This window comes from Electrona antarctica (genome assembly GCF_951216825.1).
Source record: "Electrona antarctica genome assembly, chromosome: 3".
Taxonomy (NCBI): domain Eukaryota; kingdom Metazoa; phylum Chordata; class Actinopteri; order Myctophiformes; family Myctophidae; genus Electrona; species Electrona antarctica.
The window spans coordinates 12,725,733-12,745,348 of record NC_136808.1 but is presented as its reverse complement, the minus strand read 5'-3'; the positions used below and the strand labels follow the sequence as shown (position 1 = coordinate 12,745,348).

The 19,616-nt window shown below is 40.2% G+C and overlaps 1 protein-coding gene across 2 annotated transcripts; it reads right to left on the bottom strand.

Annotated features, from left to right (window-relative positions):
- Nucleotides 1-1,235: 1,235 nt before the first annotated feature.
- On the bottom strand, nt 1,236-18,828 carry cstf3 (cleavage stimulation factor, 3' pre-RNA, subunit 3). Of its 2 annotated transcripts, none has more exons than XM_079497594.1 (20): nt 18,551-18,828; nt 16,243-16,353; nt 15,986-16,081; nt 11,623-11,655; nt 8,761-8,858; nt 8,322-8,388; nt 8,183-8,217; nt 7,576-7,702; nt 7,388-7,465; nt 7,102-7,264; nt 5,910-6,019; nt 5,684-5,800; nt 5,134-5,352; nt 4,333-4,435; nt 3,846-3,915; nt 3,539-3,734; nt 3,067-3,214; nt 2,248-2,342; nt 2,073-2,133; nt 1,236-1,763 (listed from the first exon to the last, which is right to left on the bottom strand). In XM_079497594.1, exons 1-20 carry the CDS (start codon nt 18,575-18,577, stop codon nt 1,573-1,575), a joined length of 2,145 nt encoding a protein of 714 aa, XP_079353720.1. In that variant the 5' UTR covers nt 18,578-18,828; the 3' UTR covers nt 1,236-1,572. The 2 variants fall into 2 exon arrangements, with proteins under 2 accessions (XP_079353720.1, XP_079353721.1); XM_079497595.1 differs by having other exon boundaries at nt 1,236-1,760.
- Nucleotides 18,829-19,616: the final 788 nt, after the last annotated feature.

The window sequence follows — 19,616 nt, the reverse complement described above, 5'->3', positions numbered from 1 at the left end:
GCGCTCCTCTAACCCTTAGGCCACCGCTGAAATATCTAAGAACATTGAATTGAATTGAATAGTCAATGCTTTAAAACAATAATTAACACTCGTGGTTTATAAGGTCATGCATTGTAATCTGCTCATGACACTGTATCATTATAGTTATAAGCACTTATAAGAACACTATAACACTATAAAGCCTTTTAAAATGAATTATAAGAAGTGTCATAATACTTCATAATCACTGGCTATGCTGGGTAGGCCTACTGCTCTGACGTTTTATTTTAGTCAGGATCAGTGTATAATTCTGATAAAACTACAAATATATAGTGTTAAATGCAGATATATATATATATAGGCCTGATTAATGAATTATTCGTTTGTTTGATTAAAACAAGCTATGCTTATTTATAATGCATTAGACAGGGGCCATGAGCTTCATAAGAACAATAAGTTTAGCGTTCTTGTCCGGATAAAACAGTGTAAACTCCATGCACACACGTACACAGACACTACACTGCACAGGGAGGAAAAATAATAACTATGAAAAATAAGAACTCGGTTGTCTTTTGCTCTGGTCTGTTTCTGGATTACCATTGACGCGCTATATGGTTATGTCTCCCTCTGCTGACCGATGACCTACTTACATGAGGACCTGTGTCTGTCTAGGTAGTTTGTGACAGGGACAGTCACTACAAACCATAAGTGAAAACCAGGGTCTCATATTCAGTCAGTCAGTCACACACACCCAGTAACAACACCCCCCCCCCCCATGATGTCAGGTGGCTATGGACCCATTATGTTCCCCTTTGTGATGTCATGTGGCAGCCAAGTTTATGGACGTTTGCCTGTGCGTGCCCCCCCCTGGTCATAATGATAAAAAGCACCCCTCACAACACAATTTGTTGCCTTAGATGATGGCCACCTCAGGAACCAACCCATAATGGACCACTTGGTCGTTTAGTTTTACAAACACAGGATATGATGTTATTACCCAAAGTGCCATGGACTGTGCATGGCTAGGTCACATAACGATGTGTAACACAGCACAGCAACTCACAATGGGCCTGGCATACAAGATACACTACACCACCAAGACCCCCATGTACCTGTCAAACTACTTCAAAAATGTTAAAGACATTCACAGGCACAACACCAGAGGGAGCTCCGAAACCATGTTCAACCCAGAATCATTACATATCTTTACATGCAGAATAAAAAGTGACTCAAATGAAAACAGACAAATGTTTTGTTTCTTTCCCCATTTTATTTGAAGGAAATACATTTTCTCAGTTTACCTAAAAAAAGGACTTGCACTTTGTCATCACAAAAACAACTGTGAGCCAAGATCAATGGGTTGAATTAAAAACTTTGTACAGAATCTTGTCCAGTTAAAAAAAAAGAAAAAAGCCACAATGAACACAAGTCGCGTGTGTTTGTGTGTTGTACAAGGTTCAACAGTAAGCAGGTTCTGTCAAGACACACGCACGAAGATGTAGACATGTGGTATGTTCACCCGATACGATCACCAGGGAGGGATTACATTCCTGCAGGGTTCAAACAAACACCGTGGGGTGTTTGGGATTGTGTTCATCGAATCCTCTTCTGCTGTCGTGCGCGGTAGATGTCATGTACGGGTGGGGCTATGGCTCCCTTTTCGTCTTCCTCGTCCGAGTCGGCGTTGGGCCTCTTCAGTGACTTGTGGTTCTCCATGGCTCCGTTGCCCTCGCCACCTGCGTCGGGCTGTCGGCCTGTGATCAGCTCCACAGCAGCCTCTACTGCTGCCAAACAGAAAAAGGTGATGAACATTTACATGTATTTTATACCAGGGGCTGACACAAAGTAACATGAAGGCAGAATACATTTCACTAGTGGTTCTCAAAGTGGGGTCCCGCAGGAAAATGAGTTCATATAGTATCATTTTAACCACTTTAGGCCTATGTCAGATATTTGAAAATAGTCAATCTACAAGTTCGTATATAATTCTTATACACAAATCTTGTACAGTGGTCCCTGGCACAATATAAGGTCCTTGACACAGGTTTGAGAACCAGTGGACTAAACTAAAGGGCTGAGAAAAGCCAACTTACTCTCGGGAAGTGTGCATCTCCTGAAAGTTTCCATGAGCTCATCGACTTGAACAAAGGGACCCTAATAGGACAGAAATAAACAGACGCCCAATGGTTGAAATTACACGGATATGCCAATGGCTTTTGCTTCTTGAAATGCAGCTGTTTTGCGTGCTGGGCTGTTGCAGCTACTCACCGTGAAACATGTGGGTGGAGGAAGCAGCTTCATGAGCACAACAGCAGCTGGAGGGACAGGGAAGACTCCTCCAGGGACAGGGTGCAACCCTGGAGCTGTGGTCAACAGACAATTACACACATGTGAGGACAAACAAGTTAATTCTCAACTTAATTCAGGTTGTTTTGTTTTCCTTCAATTAAGGCAGTGGTTTCCAACCCGTTTAATATAATCAAGGCCCATTATTTATTCAGCATTTGAGCCACGGACCAACATTTGATGACATTTAGCCTCTCTCAGACCCAAGACTTAGAATATGTTATTGTTGGATAAGATTTTGTCCACAATTCCATGCTGTATTGATGTAGTGCCATAGGAGAGATAACAGGCAAACGTTGATCAAAATGACAATTTAATGCCACAGACGAAAAACAGTCTAAGTCCACACTATTGATCCATAATGTGTAAATGATAGATAAGGGTTCAGGACAACGAGGCCACTTGGTCTCGACTAAGTCCAATTTGGACTTAGACTGTTTTTCGTCTGTGGTACTCAATTATTCTACATTCTATAATTGTGTAAATTATTCTCGTAAATTAAGCAATGCAGATGTTGCAATAATTTGCCGTAACTCATGTTACGCTCTCAAGAGTTAAAGATCTATAAGGGTCCATTTGGTTACCAACTCTCCATCATTTAGCTGGGGACCACCTGGAACCGCCTCAAGGACCACTGGTGGTCCCCGGACCACTGGTTGAAAACCACTGAATTAAGGTATGATCAGCCATCATAAAGCAGGGCAGATTTGTTGAAAGAAAGAACAATGAGGTGTTACATACGGGCAAGGTGACGGGGCTGAAAGGGGATCATCTGATTGGTGTCCGGTTTGGGGTACTCGGGTTTCCGGTCTGCCTCGTCCTTTGAGGGTGCAGACGGGGTCACCACCGTCTCTGGGAGCAGTGAAGCGAGTTTGGCACGAGAGACATCCTACAAACACGACAGATGACACAGGGTTAATAAAACAAAAAACAAAAACGATCAAGCCCAATGAAAAGCAGGACCTATTAAACTGCCTTTAACACCTTTTGGTGTTAGCATTATGTTATGCTTTAGCTATTGAAAAATAGCAGATCTACAAGCTCATAGCGCGCCACCGAGTGGCGCGCTACGAGCTTGTAGGTCTGCTATTTTTGAAAAATCGAAGAACGACTGACATAGAAACATAGCTTTTTCAGAAAAGGTTGTAGAAGACATTTTTAGAATCTGATCTCAGGTCAAAATGGGTTAAACCAAAGGACGCCGTGTACACACCTTGTATCCAAGGGCCTTCAGTTCACTGGCAGAGCAAGGGTATAGGTCCATGAACTTGTATCTGTCTACTAGCAAGGCAGTCTCTTTGCCCTCATATTCATCCTTAAAGGCTGTGAAACGCCTGCGCTCCACTTTCAGAATACTAGCCAGGTCTCCTATGTTGCTCTCAAAGGCTAGGAACCGAGCCCAGATCTCACTGAGGGGGGGGGGGGGGGGTGAATAAAACAACATTCAACATTAAATACAAGGATTAGCATATCAACCACACTTCTCAACACATAAAAACGTATTCAACATTTGCCTTTACCCAGATTTTTCAGGCGACAAGCTTCCTGAGGTGAGGACGCGTTCAAACAGTACCCTAGTGTTGTTGTCCTCTGGAGTGAGAAAAGAGGATGGAGGAAAAGTCACTCGTAAATCTTACATTTGGGAGACAAACCCTCCTGCAAAATCCATAGGCACACAACTTAAACAAAGATAAGTGAACCAAATAAACTTAGTTGGAACTCTGACGTATAGAGGGTATGCGCGTGACATCATCATCAAACCACAGCCCATACATCCACACAGAAAAGTCTGATTGCATTAAACAACGTTAAACAATGTTAAACTCACTTTTTGCCACTCGATGTGCCATTCACTTTAAGCATGCGCATATTCTCTATTGATGTAAGAACTCCTCTCTGCACTCCATCTATCAGTAATATCACTAGAGGTTCTACATGTAGAGCAACAATCACAGCTACTTGGGGTATGTATAAACTACAGTAGGAAAAGGGTGGATCACAACCTACCGTTAAGATGTGAGAGGTAATCAATGTAGGCAAGAATGTACTCTGGAATGTCACCATATTTCTTCAAACCTAGTTCAAATATCTTGAAGGCCACAGATTTATCCTGTGAAGAAAGACAAGAACGGATTTAAAGACTAATAAAAAAACAAAAACCACATGAACTCTAGCATCCCTATTATCTGGGTAAGAGATGCTCCGATCAGGTTTTTTGGGACCGATCCCGATGGCCGATTTTCCTCACGATTGGCCGGCCGATACCGGTCTTGTGTGTAAGGGGAAAATTTCCAAAATGTCAAAACCCACATCAAAACTGTTACCGTGCGTGGGGAGGAAGGGGAGAATGTTTATGTCTGTCACAAAGATGCAAAACAATATCATACTATACATCTGATTGACATTTATTCCACTTAAATGGTATAAAAGATTCTGGTTTCTCCAGATCGGGCAAATTGCCGATCGGCGGCGACCTCTAATTCTGGGGCATGTCATAATAGGCAAACGTTCTGCAAAAATCACACCTGTGTGAACTGAGTGGTGCAACTCCCCCCCCCCTGTTTCTGGCACAACAGCACCACTTTTGCCCCTACCGGTACTCATAGTCACATAGGTTAACACGGACATTGCTGTTCCTTGGAGTGGTTGCACCATTCAAAAACACCACATCTACAAGCTCATTAACGCATTGTGAGCTTGTAGATTGGCCATTTTCACTATTTCACGTACAACGAAGTAGATGGCGTTTAACAGTGGTTTATAATAAAACAGCATATTAACCGATTGAGGGAGTATTTATGTCTTCACCTTGCTACAGTAGTATTCCATCAGCGCTGCAGTTACATAGACATGATGACGTGTACGTCCGTCCTCTCTGGCCTTCTTGAAGATGGTGCGACCCATTTTGATGCCCTCGGCCCTCCTGGCAAACTTCATGTACTGGATGTAGACCAGAGTGGGGTCGATGTCTTCAATGCCCAACAGTCGGTTATATATGCTGTGGACCTTTTCATGTTTCATACGACTCTGAGAGGAGCAGAAGGATTAACGGATTAGTACTGACAAATCCGTTTACCTCTTAACCCATTTTGAGCGGGAATCCCTTTTGGTGTTTTAAACATTATGTTATGATTTAGCTATTGAAAAATAGCAGATCTACAAGCTCATAGCGCGCCACCGAGTGGCGCGCTACGAGCTTGTAGGTCTGCTATTTTTGAAAAATCGTGAAAATATTTATTTCAGAAAACTGGAGGATTTAGAAGAATCGTTTAAATTTTGAGGTCAGGCCTAAATGGGTTAATTACCAATGCATTTGTTAGACAAAGTTTGTCCAAATTAATGTAGTTGGGACACTCACTTCTTCATAGTCGGCAAAGGAGAAGTATAGCAGCATGTTCTTCTTCAAAAGAGTCGCAATGGCACGCTCGTAGATGTTGGCAGCCTCGTCACTAAACAGCTTGCCATTGTTCATGTCCTAAAAGCCAATTTAAAAAAATAGGTTTCACGTAATGCTTCATTTAGACAATAGTAACCCATAGTAACACGTCACACCTGGGCTACAAGATCTACTGGCATCCTCTTACCCCCTTTTCTGCCAGTAGTTTGCTGGACGACTCCAGGTATTGTGCTGCCTCATACCATACATCAGGATGGTGGCCCAGCACAAGAAGGCACTGCTCATAGGCAAACATCACTAGAACACAAGATGCAAACAAACGTTGAGATGGCTGCGCTGAATATAGCAGGATAAATTCACTGTGGCAGTCACAGGCTATTGTTTGGCCAACTCCAGTCCCAAGTCTTAAAACATGTATGGCCCCGTCTTGGGCGCGCCCTACCATTTTTGACGATATTTTGGGGCTTTTTTTTTGCCTTTATTGATAGATACAGTGAGTTGATGGGAAACGGGGAGAGAGACGGGGGGGAAGAAACAGCAACGTTTTTGGGATCGGGACTCGAACCCGCGACACACTGTCATGCTGGATTACCAGCGAAGGTGACTGGACAGCTAAGCCGGCCCAACGCCGCCCTTACCCTTTATCCCTAAACGTCTTTTTCTTATTTTACGATCTTGAAAAACATTTTACATTTTTAAATAGTTCAACTAGCCGATCTACATCGACACGTTGCTTGTTTGGCTATTTGAACCATTTTAAAATGTTTTTCAAAATGGTAAGTTTAGGGATAAGGAGTAGTATACCGATATATATAGCACTTAGCACCGATATATATAGCACAAAATAACTGAGGTGTGGGAGGAAGGAGCACAACTGATCAGACCATGCTTAAGTTGACAAGTTCTATAAATAGACTGGACCTATTCTGGACCTATCCCCCCCCCCCCCCCCCTGAGAGTCCTAGAGTGGCACCAGGACTCTAAACCAAAGAATCCAGTCTCAACCCCATGTCACCCCAAATAATCCATAATCCCATCTCATTCCAACTACACCAACCGACTGACAATCGAAACAACCAATTAGCTTCCCTCAAACCCTACTAACTAGACCACCATATTGATGTGTTTTTCAGCCAATCTGTATCCAGCCTATTCTTTATCATTCATCCATTTTCCAACCCAGTCTTGTCCTACCACTATAAACTATGTCAAGGAATATCAGGTTCTAATATAATGTCCTAGCCTTGTGAATTACAGGAACATCCTCAGCTTGCCTGCACAAATTTAAACAATCTACTGTACATCCGTCTGCCTTTCCACTGTATTAATATATGATAAGAGCTAACTGAGCTCGGTCTATAGTCTCCATAACAGGTCACCTCTCTTTGTAATTAGGGTTTGGTCTTCTGTTCGCAGTGGGTTGCATTTTTCCCATTGGATGTACTTCTTCCACATTTCTACTTGCTGGGCCTCCTGAGGAGAATTCTGGGGTGGCACCGAGGGTGCATTCCTGTCCAGACCCTTCATCACGGTTTCATACTCCTGTACACACACACACCAGTCCCGAGATTAATTTACAAAGACACAAACGAAACACAGATTCGTTTTAAGGTTCAAAACAGACGATTTATTTCTTTTTTGACACTCCACTGCTATACATCTCACCTTTGCCACTCTCCTAGCATTCATGTAGTCTCTACTGCGATCCTCAATCATCTTCTTGGCAAGGTGCACATTGATGCCCTGTTCAGAAAATATGTCAGCATCGGGGGAAAAAAGGAAAAAAAACTCGCCTTTTTTTTAGTATAAATTCAATAAAAATAAATGGGTAATAAGGCGTCCATGTCCATCACCTCTTCATATTTACTATAATCTCTCCACAGTTGCTCGATGTTGATCATGGGGTTCACACAGCCCCTCTGGTATACTCTCCGCACTGCCGTGATGCGCTGGTTCTCGGCGTAGGAACCCACCGCTTCACTAATGGGAAACACAATGACAGGACCTAGAATGAAACACTGGCTCACTCCGTTCATATCACACTGAAACAGTGGTGTCGCTGTCGGCCAGGAAACTTGTAAGGCCATAACAGTTACTTTTCAGAAATTCAGTGTTAATCTTTTCAGCAGATTTTGATTTAGTCTTTTGAGTCTTAGTGCCATTTAGTCTTCTGAAATTGTTTAGTCTTTTAGTAGACAAAATATCAAAAACCTTAGTCTTTTAGTCTTAGTCAACAAAATTAACACTGCACAAAACAGTATTTTGGGCATAGCCAAAAATGCGAAGAAATTAATAAAATATTTTGAAATATCGAAAATAGCCTCCATGCGACGCATTGTGACCTTGTATATCCGATATTTTTGCTACTTTGTGACACTGTCATATGATGAAGTATAAAATAGAGCACTCAAGTGGGGAAAAACATTAAAAAAAGAAAAAGAAAATGCATTTTCTGCTTACACTCCTTTGAGGAAGTTGATGTAGTCCACCCAAATCTGTGAGATAAAAGAATAACCGTTAGGTGACAGAAGTGACCTAAATACAATTTGTATATTTCACCATTTCACAGTGCCATGATGACTAAAGAAATATGACTTACTTGGTAAGACATGATTTCCATGCCAATCTTATCAAGGGCAAAGTCATAAGCCTGGGCCATCTTCTCTCTATTGGGCAAAAATAGTTTTGAGATAAAATGTACTGGAGAGTGGAGACTAGAGTACACAAAGTGATGAATTAAATGGTAAATGGTGCATTTATATAGCGCCTTTATCCAAGGCGCTTTACATAGATTGTGCATTACATTCACCCATTCACACACACATTCATACACCGATTGCAGCGGAAGCCATGCAAGGTACCAACCAGCATATCGGGAGCAATTTGGGGTTCAGTGTCTTGCCCAAGGACACTTCGACATGTAGACAGGAGGAGCCGGGATTCGAACCGCCGACCCATGGATCATTGGACGACCTGCTCTACCTCCTGAGCCACAGCCGCCCTAATTAGTTCAAGGGTGATTAAATTACAAATCATACTTGTAGCTTGGCAGCTTTCCTTTGGTCTCTCGGACATATGAGAGGTAGCATTTCCACAGGTCAATGTGCAGGACTTTCATTAGGCATCTCTGAAACAGCTAGAAGGGGGAACGCGGAAAGCTAAGAATGACTGTATGACAGTGAAAGATTAACTATAATATAAAATGATTAAATGAATAATCAAACACAATCACAGCATGCAAGCAGTGGCAGTGAGGTGGTGTGTGTGAATTATGTGAATTGGCTGCGCAGGATGCTGGGGGAGACAATGCCTGGTGGGTAGCTGCATATTCAGCCTCTTGTCTCCCTCCTACAGTTAAACATATTCCAATTAGTATAATGTTAGCAGTGATGTGAAATATTGTTTTGTTCATGACCTTGTCAAAATGAAAAATTTGATAGAAATGTGAAAAAGGCCAAAATTGAAATGCCTCTTCCAAACGTGCTATGAAAAGACCTGATACATTATTCATGTCCTCTAGAGAGCGTCGCAGTCCGGCGACGGATAATCATTTCCTGGGCCCTGGTAGGGGGCGGGACTGCGACGCTCTATACAGTTTAGATCCTTCTCTTTCACATACAGATGTCAACTGAACACAATTTTCTATAGTTAAATATACATCTAATATATGTGTTAAAGAATAACTTGTGACAATGGCCTAAACTAATTGAAAATCGGCGATCAAAAATCGGCCTAAGTGGCCGTTGTCAAGATGTTTTGGCCATCATCTCTGGAACGGAATGTCCAATCTGGTCAGTTAAAGCTTGTTGGAAGCCTGACTTTGACATTTTGAATCCAAGTGCCCCCATTGGCTCAGGGCCTGTACATGTGCACATAATCCGTCCTTCGGGGCATTCCCTTTCGATTTTAGGAAAAATCTGTTACAATCAACAATTGTCATACTGTGACGACCCATAAATTAATCTCTTCCAGGCATCCTGATTATTCCCTACCAAGTTTCATGAAATTCTATACCTCCAGACAGTCTCAAGTTAAGAGATTGATTAAAGTCAGATTTACTGCAGATATTCAAAGTTATCATACTAAGTCATCTTTTTATTGTATGTATTTTTTTTTTCCAAATTTACATTTAGTTCGTTTTTGCCTCCTTTTTTCCTCCCAATTTAGTCGTCATGCCAATTAATCCCACACATTTGTGTGCTCACTGTTGTTGTACCCTTCTGGCTCATCTACCAGATGGGTCATAGGGCGCCTCTATCCTACTCCTGCTATTCAACACATTGTGTTTAATATACTACTAGACACTATCGCGGTGGATTCTAAGGGCCGATTCATACTCCTATTTTACCGCTGTTTCGGCGCTGTAGTGCCGAAATGATTTCGGCTCGTCAGAAATTTTCAGTAGCACCGAAGAGCCGACTTTAGGACGGTACCCGCCCCCCCGAACCTCAAATGACGTCACATTGTAGGCTCTACAGCGCCGAACCGACTTTTATTCGGCTCTAAAATAGGAGTATGAATCGCGCCTAATCCCTAGACAGGCACAACCTGAGTGGTCTTAATCTGGCATTTAACAATGATTCTCATTTTCTTGTCTTTTAACATATATTCTTAAAATTCTTCTTTTTAGCATTTGTACCGGTATTCATAATTAATTTCTTTAATTTATACAATATATTATTGCTTGTAGAGATGCACAATATAAATCGGTAGCATAATCGGAATCTGCCATAAAAATGACATATCGGTATCTGAATCAGTCTGTATCAGTCTAAAAATAATCCCCATAATTTAATTATTTTTATAGCAAAATGAAAAACAATTGAATGTAAAAAGTGTCAGTACCTCTAGTCAAGAACAAACGCCTAATCAAATATGTAAAATCTGAAGTAAAAACAAACTTTACATTTTTCTACATTTAATTTGTGTACTCATCTCATTCAGTTGTGAAAACAGACACTTGGAAAAGAGTATAGGCTATTTATTGATTGATTGAATACTTTATTAACAAGCTTTGGGCCAAGCAGGCCTATGCTTGTTTCCATTGTGGTCCTCTGTATAATATCAGAAATCGGTCTCGGCAGATATGACCCTGCAAATAATCGGAGATCGGTCATAATTTCATAATCGTGCACCACTAATTGCTCGTTAATGCATTTAGTATTTTAGCTTTTTCTGTGGGCTGTACGTTTTGTATGAAAGGTGCTAAGATTAATGCAAACACTCAAAAACTATGGTACCGGTGATGAGATGACTAATATAAGGGGATATTGGCGTTAATTTCATTACATTACATTAACAGCATGCCCCTCCTTAGCATGAGATTAGGTTTGAAGGCTGTAATTCTGAACATTCTATATATTGAAATTTTATTTAATTTAGAGGATAGCCCCTTGAGATGCATCATCTCGTTTTAGAGGGGGTCCTGACTGTAAGTACTTCAGTTATATATTACATAATGCTTAAGTGTACCAACTGAAAAAACTAAATCTACAAAGATAAAGCAGACCTATATGGAAAAAGGAACATCTTTCTAAATGCAGTTAATGCACCATTTATCTTTCAAATAAATCTGAGATTTGACTTGAGCTTCGGGATCATTAGGAGTTTCAACTGTAGGGGGAGGCGTTTAGATTGTTTTGCACTCTGATCATAATCAATTAAAGTGCAACCTGTTTTAGAAGACTGTTCTAATCCGACATTAATCTCATTATCATTATGAATGTGGGCCACACAACTAGGTGTTCTGTGGGTGAGCATTAAGCTTTCATTAGACTACCAGTATTCATTATAGTGACAAACTAGAGAGAGTCCTGGCTGTGACAAAGGCTGTAGACGTTTGGATGATCAGAGCAACTTCATATTCGTAGCTAACGAGGACTCAGGGTGTAATGACTTACCTTCTCTACCTTGTCATAGTTTTTAGCCTTGACCTGTGAATAAGAGTGTAAATGCAGGTTAATTCAACAGTCTTAACCAATGGCTTATAATGGACATGCATTCATGCACACTCGCAAACTCTCTCACACACAAAGCCTTAAAAGATCAACAAAGTGAATTTCACACAAGAATGACAAATGTAATTTTTCCATGTTGAGGGGTTTATTCTCTTTTCATTTTGTGCCAAATAACCCACAATTAAAAAAACACCTCTCGTGATGTGTTCCAGAAATAAATCCAGTGTGAAGTTTGAAATAAAGAACAGAGTAGAATACAATAGTAGGCCTTAAACAGAAAACAAAGCTCTTCGCATTGCGTGTCCGATCCTGACAAGCTTTGCTGTGTCGCTCCCCGTCTCTCTCTCGCTTCCTGTCTGTCACCACTTAAGAACAGAGCTCTTCACAGCCTCCATGCAGGTTGTTTCCTTACTAAGTTATTGCTACATGAATACACGTTTCTCAGCTTCCTCCTTATGGTACTATCCAAGGCATAGAGGAAAAGTGTTTGTTTTTCTACCACACAGGAAAACCACAAGGAAACCTGATGGCCAATGGGCAGAATCATCAAACTACTGTAACCATGTTAATACACTGTGGCCCAACACTACAAAACAATACAATTTAAGCAGGTTAGGGCGACAGGGGCGTGTGGATTCAGTGGCCAGGATAGCTCTCACAGTAGCAGCACAGCGATTTGCTGTCACTCTTATGCCGATTAATAGAAACGGCACTTGTTGCAAAAAGTTACCCCGTTAAATTGCTAGCAAAGCAATAATGTATTTAGGAAGCCACTATTGGAAGATATACCATCAGAAATGTAGACAAATCAGACTACACTCGACATGTTAACCAAATGAATACCTACAAACAGTGCATTTTATCTACATATACTGTTGGGTTCAATATCAGTATCTATAAAAAAATAAATAGGTCAGCTTGAAGCTGTATCTAACTTATAATGCAGTATAAGAACCTTTCCAGGAAGACATTTTAAGTCAAGTAGCCAAGACAAACAAAAAGGTGTCTAAAAACTGGCATTGATCCATGTTTTTTTTCCTCATTTGCCATTCCTCATCTCTGATACCTAGTTACATTGCCATACAATGTTGCCCATGTACCAGGCCCCCCAATAAGCAAATGGAAAAGAAAAGAAGTTCCACAAATGAAATACAAGTCTTGACCATTTATTGAGATGAATCAACAAAGGTTTGACATTTACCTCAAACGCTGTATTAAATCCAAGATGCATATTGCAAAGTCACAAGATCTTAATAGCTAGATGAATAGTGCCTCCCTCTGTTGAGTATTTTGGAGGAAATGCTTTTTTCCTGATACAAATTATGTGCTTGTCAAACAATAAACCAGCCTGTCGTACTCAAAACACCACAGACAAAAGCTGAAGTAACATTCAGGTAAAACCCCCGAGAAAGCTAAATTGGTATATATGAATTAAACTGATTCCATCAATCTGCCTTTATTAAGCAATGCCACAGATGCAATATTAAAAAAGCAGTTTCTATGGTTACATGTTATTACATGTTACACAATGTTAGCAAATCACTCCGCAAAGCATGGGGTTGCTATATACACAAAAGCCTCAGTGCAATGCAAGCTTTTCCAAATGCTGTTTGCAACTTTGCAGCTACCAACATTTCTTAGAAGAGGAAAATTAACTATATAACTTGAAGCCAAAAGAGGATTGGAAGGAACTTACTGAGCCTAAATAAAGCATATTGCTCTACAATGAAGTCTGTCTACTCCAAATGCTAAACTAGGTTTAAATAAATCAGCTGGAAGTCTGCAAATAGAATCGTTGCAATCCAAAAGTTTCCATTTCTTGAGCACAACTATGATCAAGAGATAACCAGGTAATACAGCTTAATTTCTTTCAATAACAAGTCTAATAGGTTGTTAATCAAGTCAATTCTGAGCAAGGGCAGAAAAACTGGTCTTTATCTTGGATAGTGCTGAATACACCATCACTTCCATAAATTGCATAACTGACCAAATTCAAATAAAATCAAAGGTTGGCTATCAAATTAGGGCTGACAAACAAGATTATCCAAAGACGGGACTGAGAGAGAAGAAAAACTTAAGTTGTAATAGTAATTAAGTACACAAGTTAACATAGCTTGGTGTGAAATTAATCCTGCAATCGAATGTCTCTTCAGCAAAAGAAAAAAGGTGTCTCGCTGTATGCAATGACAGAACTTAAGTCTAATATTCTTTCTCATGGCAATCTCACATCACATGGTTCAGAAAACTGAGGAAATAAAGAAAATCCTGTCTTCTGGGGTACCAATTGCCGTTTATTTATTTTTTCTACTCAAATTGTATCCGAGATAAATTAGAATAAAAGATGGTGGAATCGTCCCATTTAACTCCATTAGATTAATTTATAGAATAATGTGGGCTTTCATAGTCAAGGACTGTATACTTATTCTGGGCATGTCATAACAGGCCAACTATTCAAGCTCGCAATCCACTGCGCTGTGAGCTAGGCTATTTTGGTGTAGACAGATGGGGGAGAGGTGGTTTCAGGCAGGGGTGATTCAGGCAGGGGTCAAGTGGTTAAGGAAGGGGTCATGTGCTATGCTTGTTTGCACAAAATCTATTAGGGGGAACTGACTGTTATACTTGTGGTATTAATCATTTGATGGTTCCAATAAGGTGCTGGTGTTACCGGCAGATAATTTGCTTGACACCTGTTGGGATAATAGTAGCTCTGGTCCATATCGTTAAAGTTCTCCTTCATAGTTAACTGTAACGTGTATTTTCCTCATTGAACAAGAGCACGGCGTGTACACTTCCGTAAAAATACGTTTCACCACTCACCGTGAGACCACATCTGTTGGTGGCACAATTAAGTGGATTGTGTTATTTTCTGGCTAAAATGTGGATTTTACTGAAAAAGTGTTTCCCACTGTGGAGAAAAGGCTTTCAACAATCAGAGACAGTAGATTAATTAATCCTGTTCAAATGAGGAAAATGCAGTCGATAGCGTTATGGAGGAACTCCTACCGCTTGGACCAGAGCTAGGGATAAAGCTAGTATTTAATGTTTACTGGACTAAAGAAAAAAAGGATGGTTTAAGTGAGTTTCTCTGAAGGATACTGAGTAGCCAACTGTACCAACATGGGTATTCAGCTAGTTAGTGCAGCCCATGCCAATTGTGACTGTGAGCGCAATGACCTGTGTTTGAATTTGACCCCCGTCTCGTCTTGCATCTCTTCTTTCTCTAAATAAGGAATATAATAGGTCATCTCGCTCTACACTGACCTACCTGTAATAAAAAAAGAAAAATCTTAGCTTCACTTAAATTCAATCTCTAAGACGTGCTAGCTGATCCTCACTCTATATAGCCTAAATTTAGACTATATCTAAAGTCTAAATGTCTGGAGTGAATGGGGCTTGTATCAATGCTCAGAATACAAACAATGGCTAAAAGAAAAAACAACCCTGTGAGAATTTACATTTAATATAAAACTGTTGTATGTTCCGAGTTATGTTTCTGAATTTCAGCTAGGGAATAGTCTCAATAAATGCAGTAAATGGAAACTAATAAAAATGCGTAACTGCAAAAGAAAAGCAAACCACCATCAATAACAGATGGTATGGAGTGAGAAGATGGGGGGGGGGGGGGGGGGGGGAATGAATCTTTTGTCATTAAAACAAAATTAGTGGTGGTGGTGTGGGGGTTCTGATTCAAGTGAGTTGGTTGCAAAATATAGTGATTTGGCCACAAAACAAGTTAACAACCATAGCCGTCTTTCATAGTGTATTTGTTTTAAACAAAAATTACCCCAAAGAAATGACACAGGAGGCAATAAATAGACACGACAAGTGAATAAAAGGCTAATGCACTCCAATACTATTAAAATAGTTTTAATACTGTTGCAGATCAAACATGCAACAAATGCACTTTTACCCCATTTAAAATAACTGCGCATAATATTTTTTTAAACCCAGGAACAAAAGCAGACTTTCTAAAGAAGTCATTCAAGCTCATTTTCCCTTTCTTGGCATTTAAAGTCACAATCCTTAATTCACCTACCATATTCAGATTACTCAATGTTTTTAGACATTTTTTTTAACCCATTAAATTGAACTTGCCAATTACAGCTGCATATCTCCATTGTGATATCTGTAGGCATTAGCAAAATTCAATGTGTATTTAACACTGTCCTGACTCATTTGTTGAACTTGAGGATTGTGACTCTAAATCTCCGTCCATTTGAAACATTTTGTTTGTGTGAAAGTCACATTGTTGATCATGTTAGGAAAATGCCCAGCCATGCACACAAAGAAATAAAAATATATTAACCTCAGCCTCAATGAATAGTTTCCAGAATCTGCCAGAACTTGGGAACTGGGTGACAAGACGCTCATATGTCTTCCTTGCTTTATCTATTGGTTGGTTCTGAAGAATGAGAATGCATTTACATTTATACTAGTTATCAAAAGGATAAAAGCACTCCTATATGGAAAAGGATGTACTTTTTAACCATAACCCTTCCCACCCTCCACCCCTGGTTCCCAATGTCATAGAACCCCTAGGAATGCAACCCTGTGTCACTAAACCTGTGCTTCTCGAATCAGAATGCTCCATGCGTCAAGGTCATATGGATTGTCTTCCAACTTCTTTTCAGCCTTCTTCACCTTCTCCGGAACATACTCTGCTGCTGCAGCAGCCTACAAGAAAACAAATTCACAGGGCAGAAATATATACAGTTAACAGATGCACTTTAAATGCCATTGTGAGTAGAATGCCCACTTTCCTCATGGAACCGTATAGCTGATGAGACAATAAGAAACCAGACAATTAAATCAGCTTGGACACAGACTTTGGGGCAAGGCAAGTTTATTTATATAGAGGGTATATAGAACATGTCATACACAAAAAGCAATTCAATGTGCTTCACAAACAGGGCATTTAAAATCATACAAATACATAAATTAACAAATGAGATTGTTGGCTGAAATTTTAATAATGTCTGAGTTTGAGCGCTTTGGGGGGGGGGGGGGGGGGGGGGGGGGCACATGGTTAATAACCAAGTTAGCCAAGGCTCGTTTTTTTTATTCTGGGTTCATAATGTAAAATAAAATGTTGAGATAGATAAGATGTATATTTATGTGGCCATAAATCATTCAGTGATTTAAAGACAATCACCAATATTTAAAAAATCAATCCTATAACTCCCTGGAAGTCAGTGCACAAAATAATCTGAGAATTGGTGCAATATAGACCAGGATCAATTTGGTGGTGGTGGCTGATCGATTCTGGATCTCTATAACGGATATAGAAATGGTGCTGTTCTCAAGTCTCAACCAGTGGTCCGGGGACCAACAGTGGACCTTGAGGGGGTTCTAGGTGGTCCCCAGCTAAATGGAGAGCTGGTAACCAAATTGACCATTATAGATATTCAACTATCAAGTGTAAAATGAAACCAAATGGACCCATAACCCTTTCGGGTCCATATGGTTTCATGTTACACTCTCAAGAGTTCAATTATTGTTAAACATCTGCATTACACACTATATATATATATATATATATATATATATATATATATATATATATATATGTGTGTGTGTGTGTGTGTGTGTGTGTGTTTAGGTTCTGCAGGGCTAAATCTCAAATGGTGGCCCGTGGCGGTGTGGACCAAATGCCGAATAAATAATGGACCTCGATATGAAAAGGTTTTGAACAAAACCACTGCTTTACATGTGTATGTGTGGCGGGCTCTAGACTGGATCAGGATACAGACAGAGCAGGGAAAGCCAGGTGACGCGAGGTGGTCTCAGGTTATGAGTTCACATGTGACATTCGAAACTGGCCCCCAATGTGAATCCCCCACCCCCCCTTTTTCCCCTCACTGTATATGTTTCTTTTCCCTTTTTACCTCTATGATGAATTCCTGTTCTGTTCTTTGACTATATAGAAGTGTCTATTTGTAAGTCTCTAAATGTTTTGATGAATTGAACATGGTGGACCCTCTTGTAAACAAGTGTAATGCTTAATTGGGTCGTCCACTCACAATTAACAGTCTTTGTATTGAGTTTGTGCTTGAAATGTACTGTAATTCTGCAAACTGTTAATACATATTTCAATCAATCAAAGACATGTGTTCTGCTTTCTTAATCTCTGTCCTAGTCTGACCTGTCTGGAGTCTAAAATGAGCTGCACCCTGCACCTTTACTTCAAGCATTTAAGACTAACTGGCAAAGACAACAAACTGATCCATGCTAAAAAAAAAAGGCCTTGAAATGCTTGGATAACATGTAAGGATATCACCATTAGAGACCAAGCCCAAACCACACCAAAGGGTCAGGATGGGACAAAACGGTTTAAGGTAAAACACATGGTGTGGTTTACCTTTAAAACACTTTTGTCCCAACCCGACCTTTTGGTGGTTTGGGCTTAATAGACTAGAAAATCGGTCACAAGTCATGGCCATTGCGAGATAAAAGACGTACCAGCATTTAAACAACGTTTATAAAGTACACGTTTAAAGAAAAACAGTTGCATTTCACAAACAGTTCCAATAGTGCATGCAACCTCCTGTTGTCGTGGTTTATACTACTAGCTAGTTAACGTGGGTGAAAGGTTAGCCAACTACTGTATTTCGACGTGTTGTTGCACCAACTTACAAATGTATGTCATAAGAGTTTGGAATAACGTTTTAAGACAGTCAACTGCATGGTGTTATTGATACAACCGACTAGCAAATAGTCACTTGTGTGTAGATTTCTGCTTTGCTTGCTTGCTAAACAAGCTAACGTTAGCGGCGCGAGGCAGGCCCTGCAGACAGACTGCAGTGCTAGAAGCGTTTGAATGTGATAGCTCTTCAGTTAGCATGTTTGCTAACTAAGCGTCCCCATTGCCTACCTGGTCGGCTGCTACTTCGGTGGACATGGCTGGGCTGGGAGAGGAATTGTCTAGACGCAATTGCAACAGTCAGGGCGTAAACAACAATATGTATCGTTAATATGGCAAAAATTTTAAAACGGCATATCTTCACGACGGAGTTTGGTTTTGGCAGCAGGCGAAGCGCTCAGTCACTGGTGGTCTGGTCTAGTGTCTTCTCAAAATGGCGAAAAAATGGTTTACTTCCTCCTTGTTCATTCAGACTCAGAGCGAGGCCAAATTTAACCGTCTTTCCGTTTCAGGCCGCTAGTGGCGCTTTTGAGCAGTGGAGCGATGGAGAGTTGGTAACCAAATTTAAGTACCTTATAGAGTTTACTGAGTGTAAAATGTAACCATTTGGTTTCATTTTTACACAACACAAGTCTACACAATTAGAGAATGTACAATAATTGTTATTTTGAGCAATGCTGGCATGTTATCATTGTCACTCTCTCCTATGGTACTGACATGAAAAAAAACCTAATCAGTTTTGGGTCTTAGAGGCCAAATCTCATCAAATGGTGGTCCGTGGCTAAAATGCCAAATAAATAACCGGCCTTATGAAAAAGGTTGAAAACCACTGGGTTAAGGTACTACGTGATTTCGTCAAAATAAGTATACCATAGCTCTATATTCTGATAGTCCTCAATGACATGACATGATCACAGAAAAAGCAGAGGTACACAGTAAATACAAACTAAGGCTTGCTAAAAGGACAAAGCCTGTATATTCAATTCATCAAGACAAAGACATACAATAATATACAAACAGCACATAAAAGGAGTAGAAAAAAAAAAGCTTCATTCTTCCTAGAATGACTAGAATTTTGCCACCTGTAATGTTTTACAGCTGGCACCAGGGAGCAGCATAGAGCTGTACACAAGGTTTCTACAGTATGGAATATGATTAGTTTCATTTCCAGGTCTGGGTAAGTATGGAATCCGGATAAATATGGAAATGAGTATAGGATATTGTTGTTTCCACAATAACTTGTGACCTGTACAAAATCCACACCATCTACCAACCAATTAGTTTAAAAGGAAAAGTG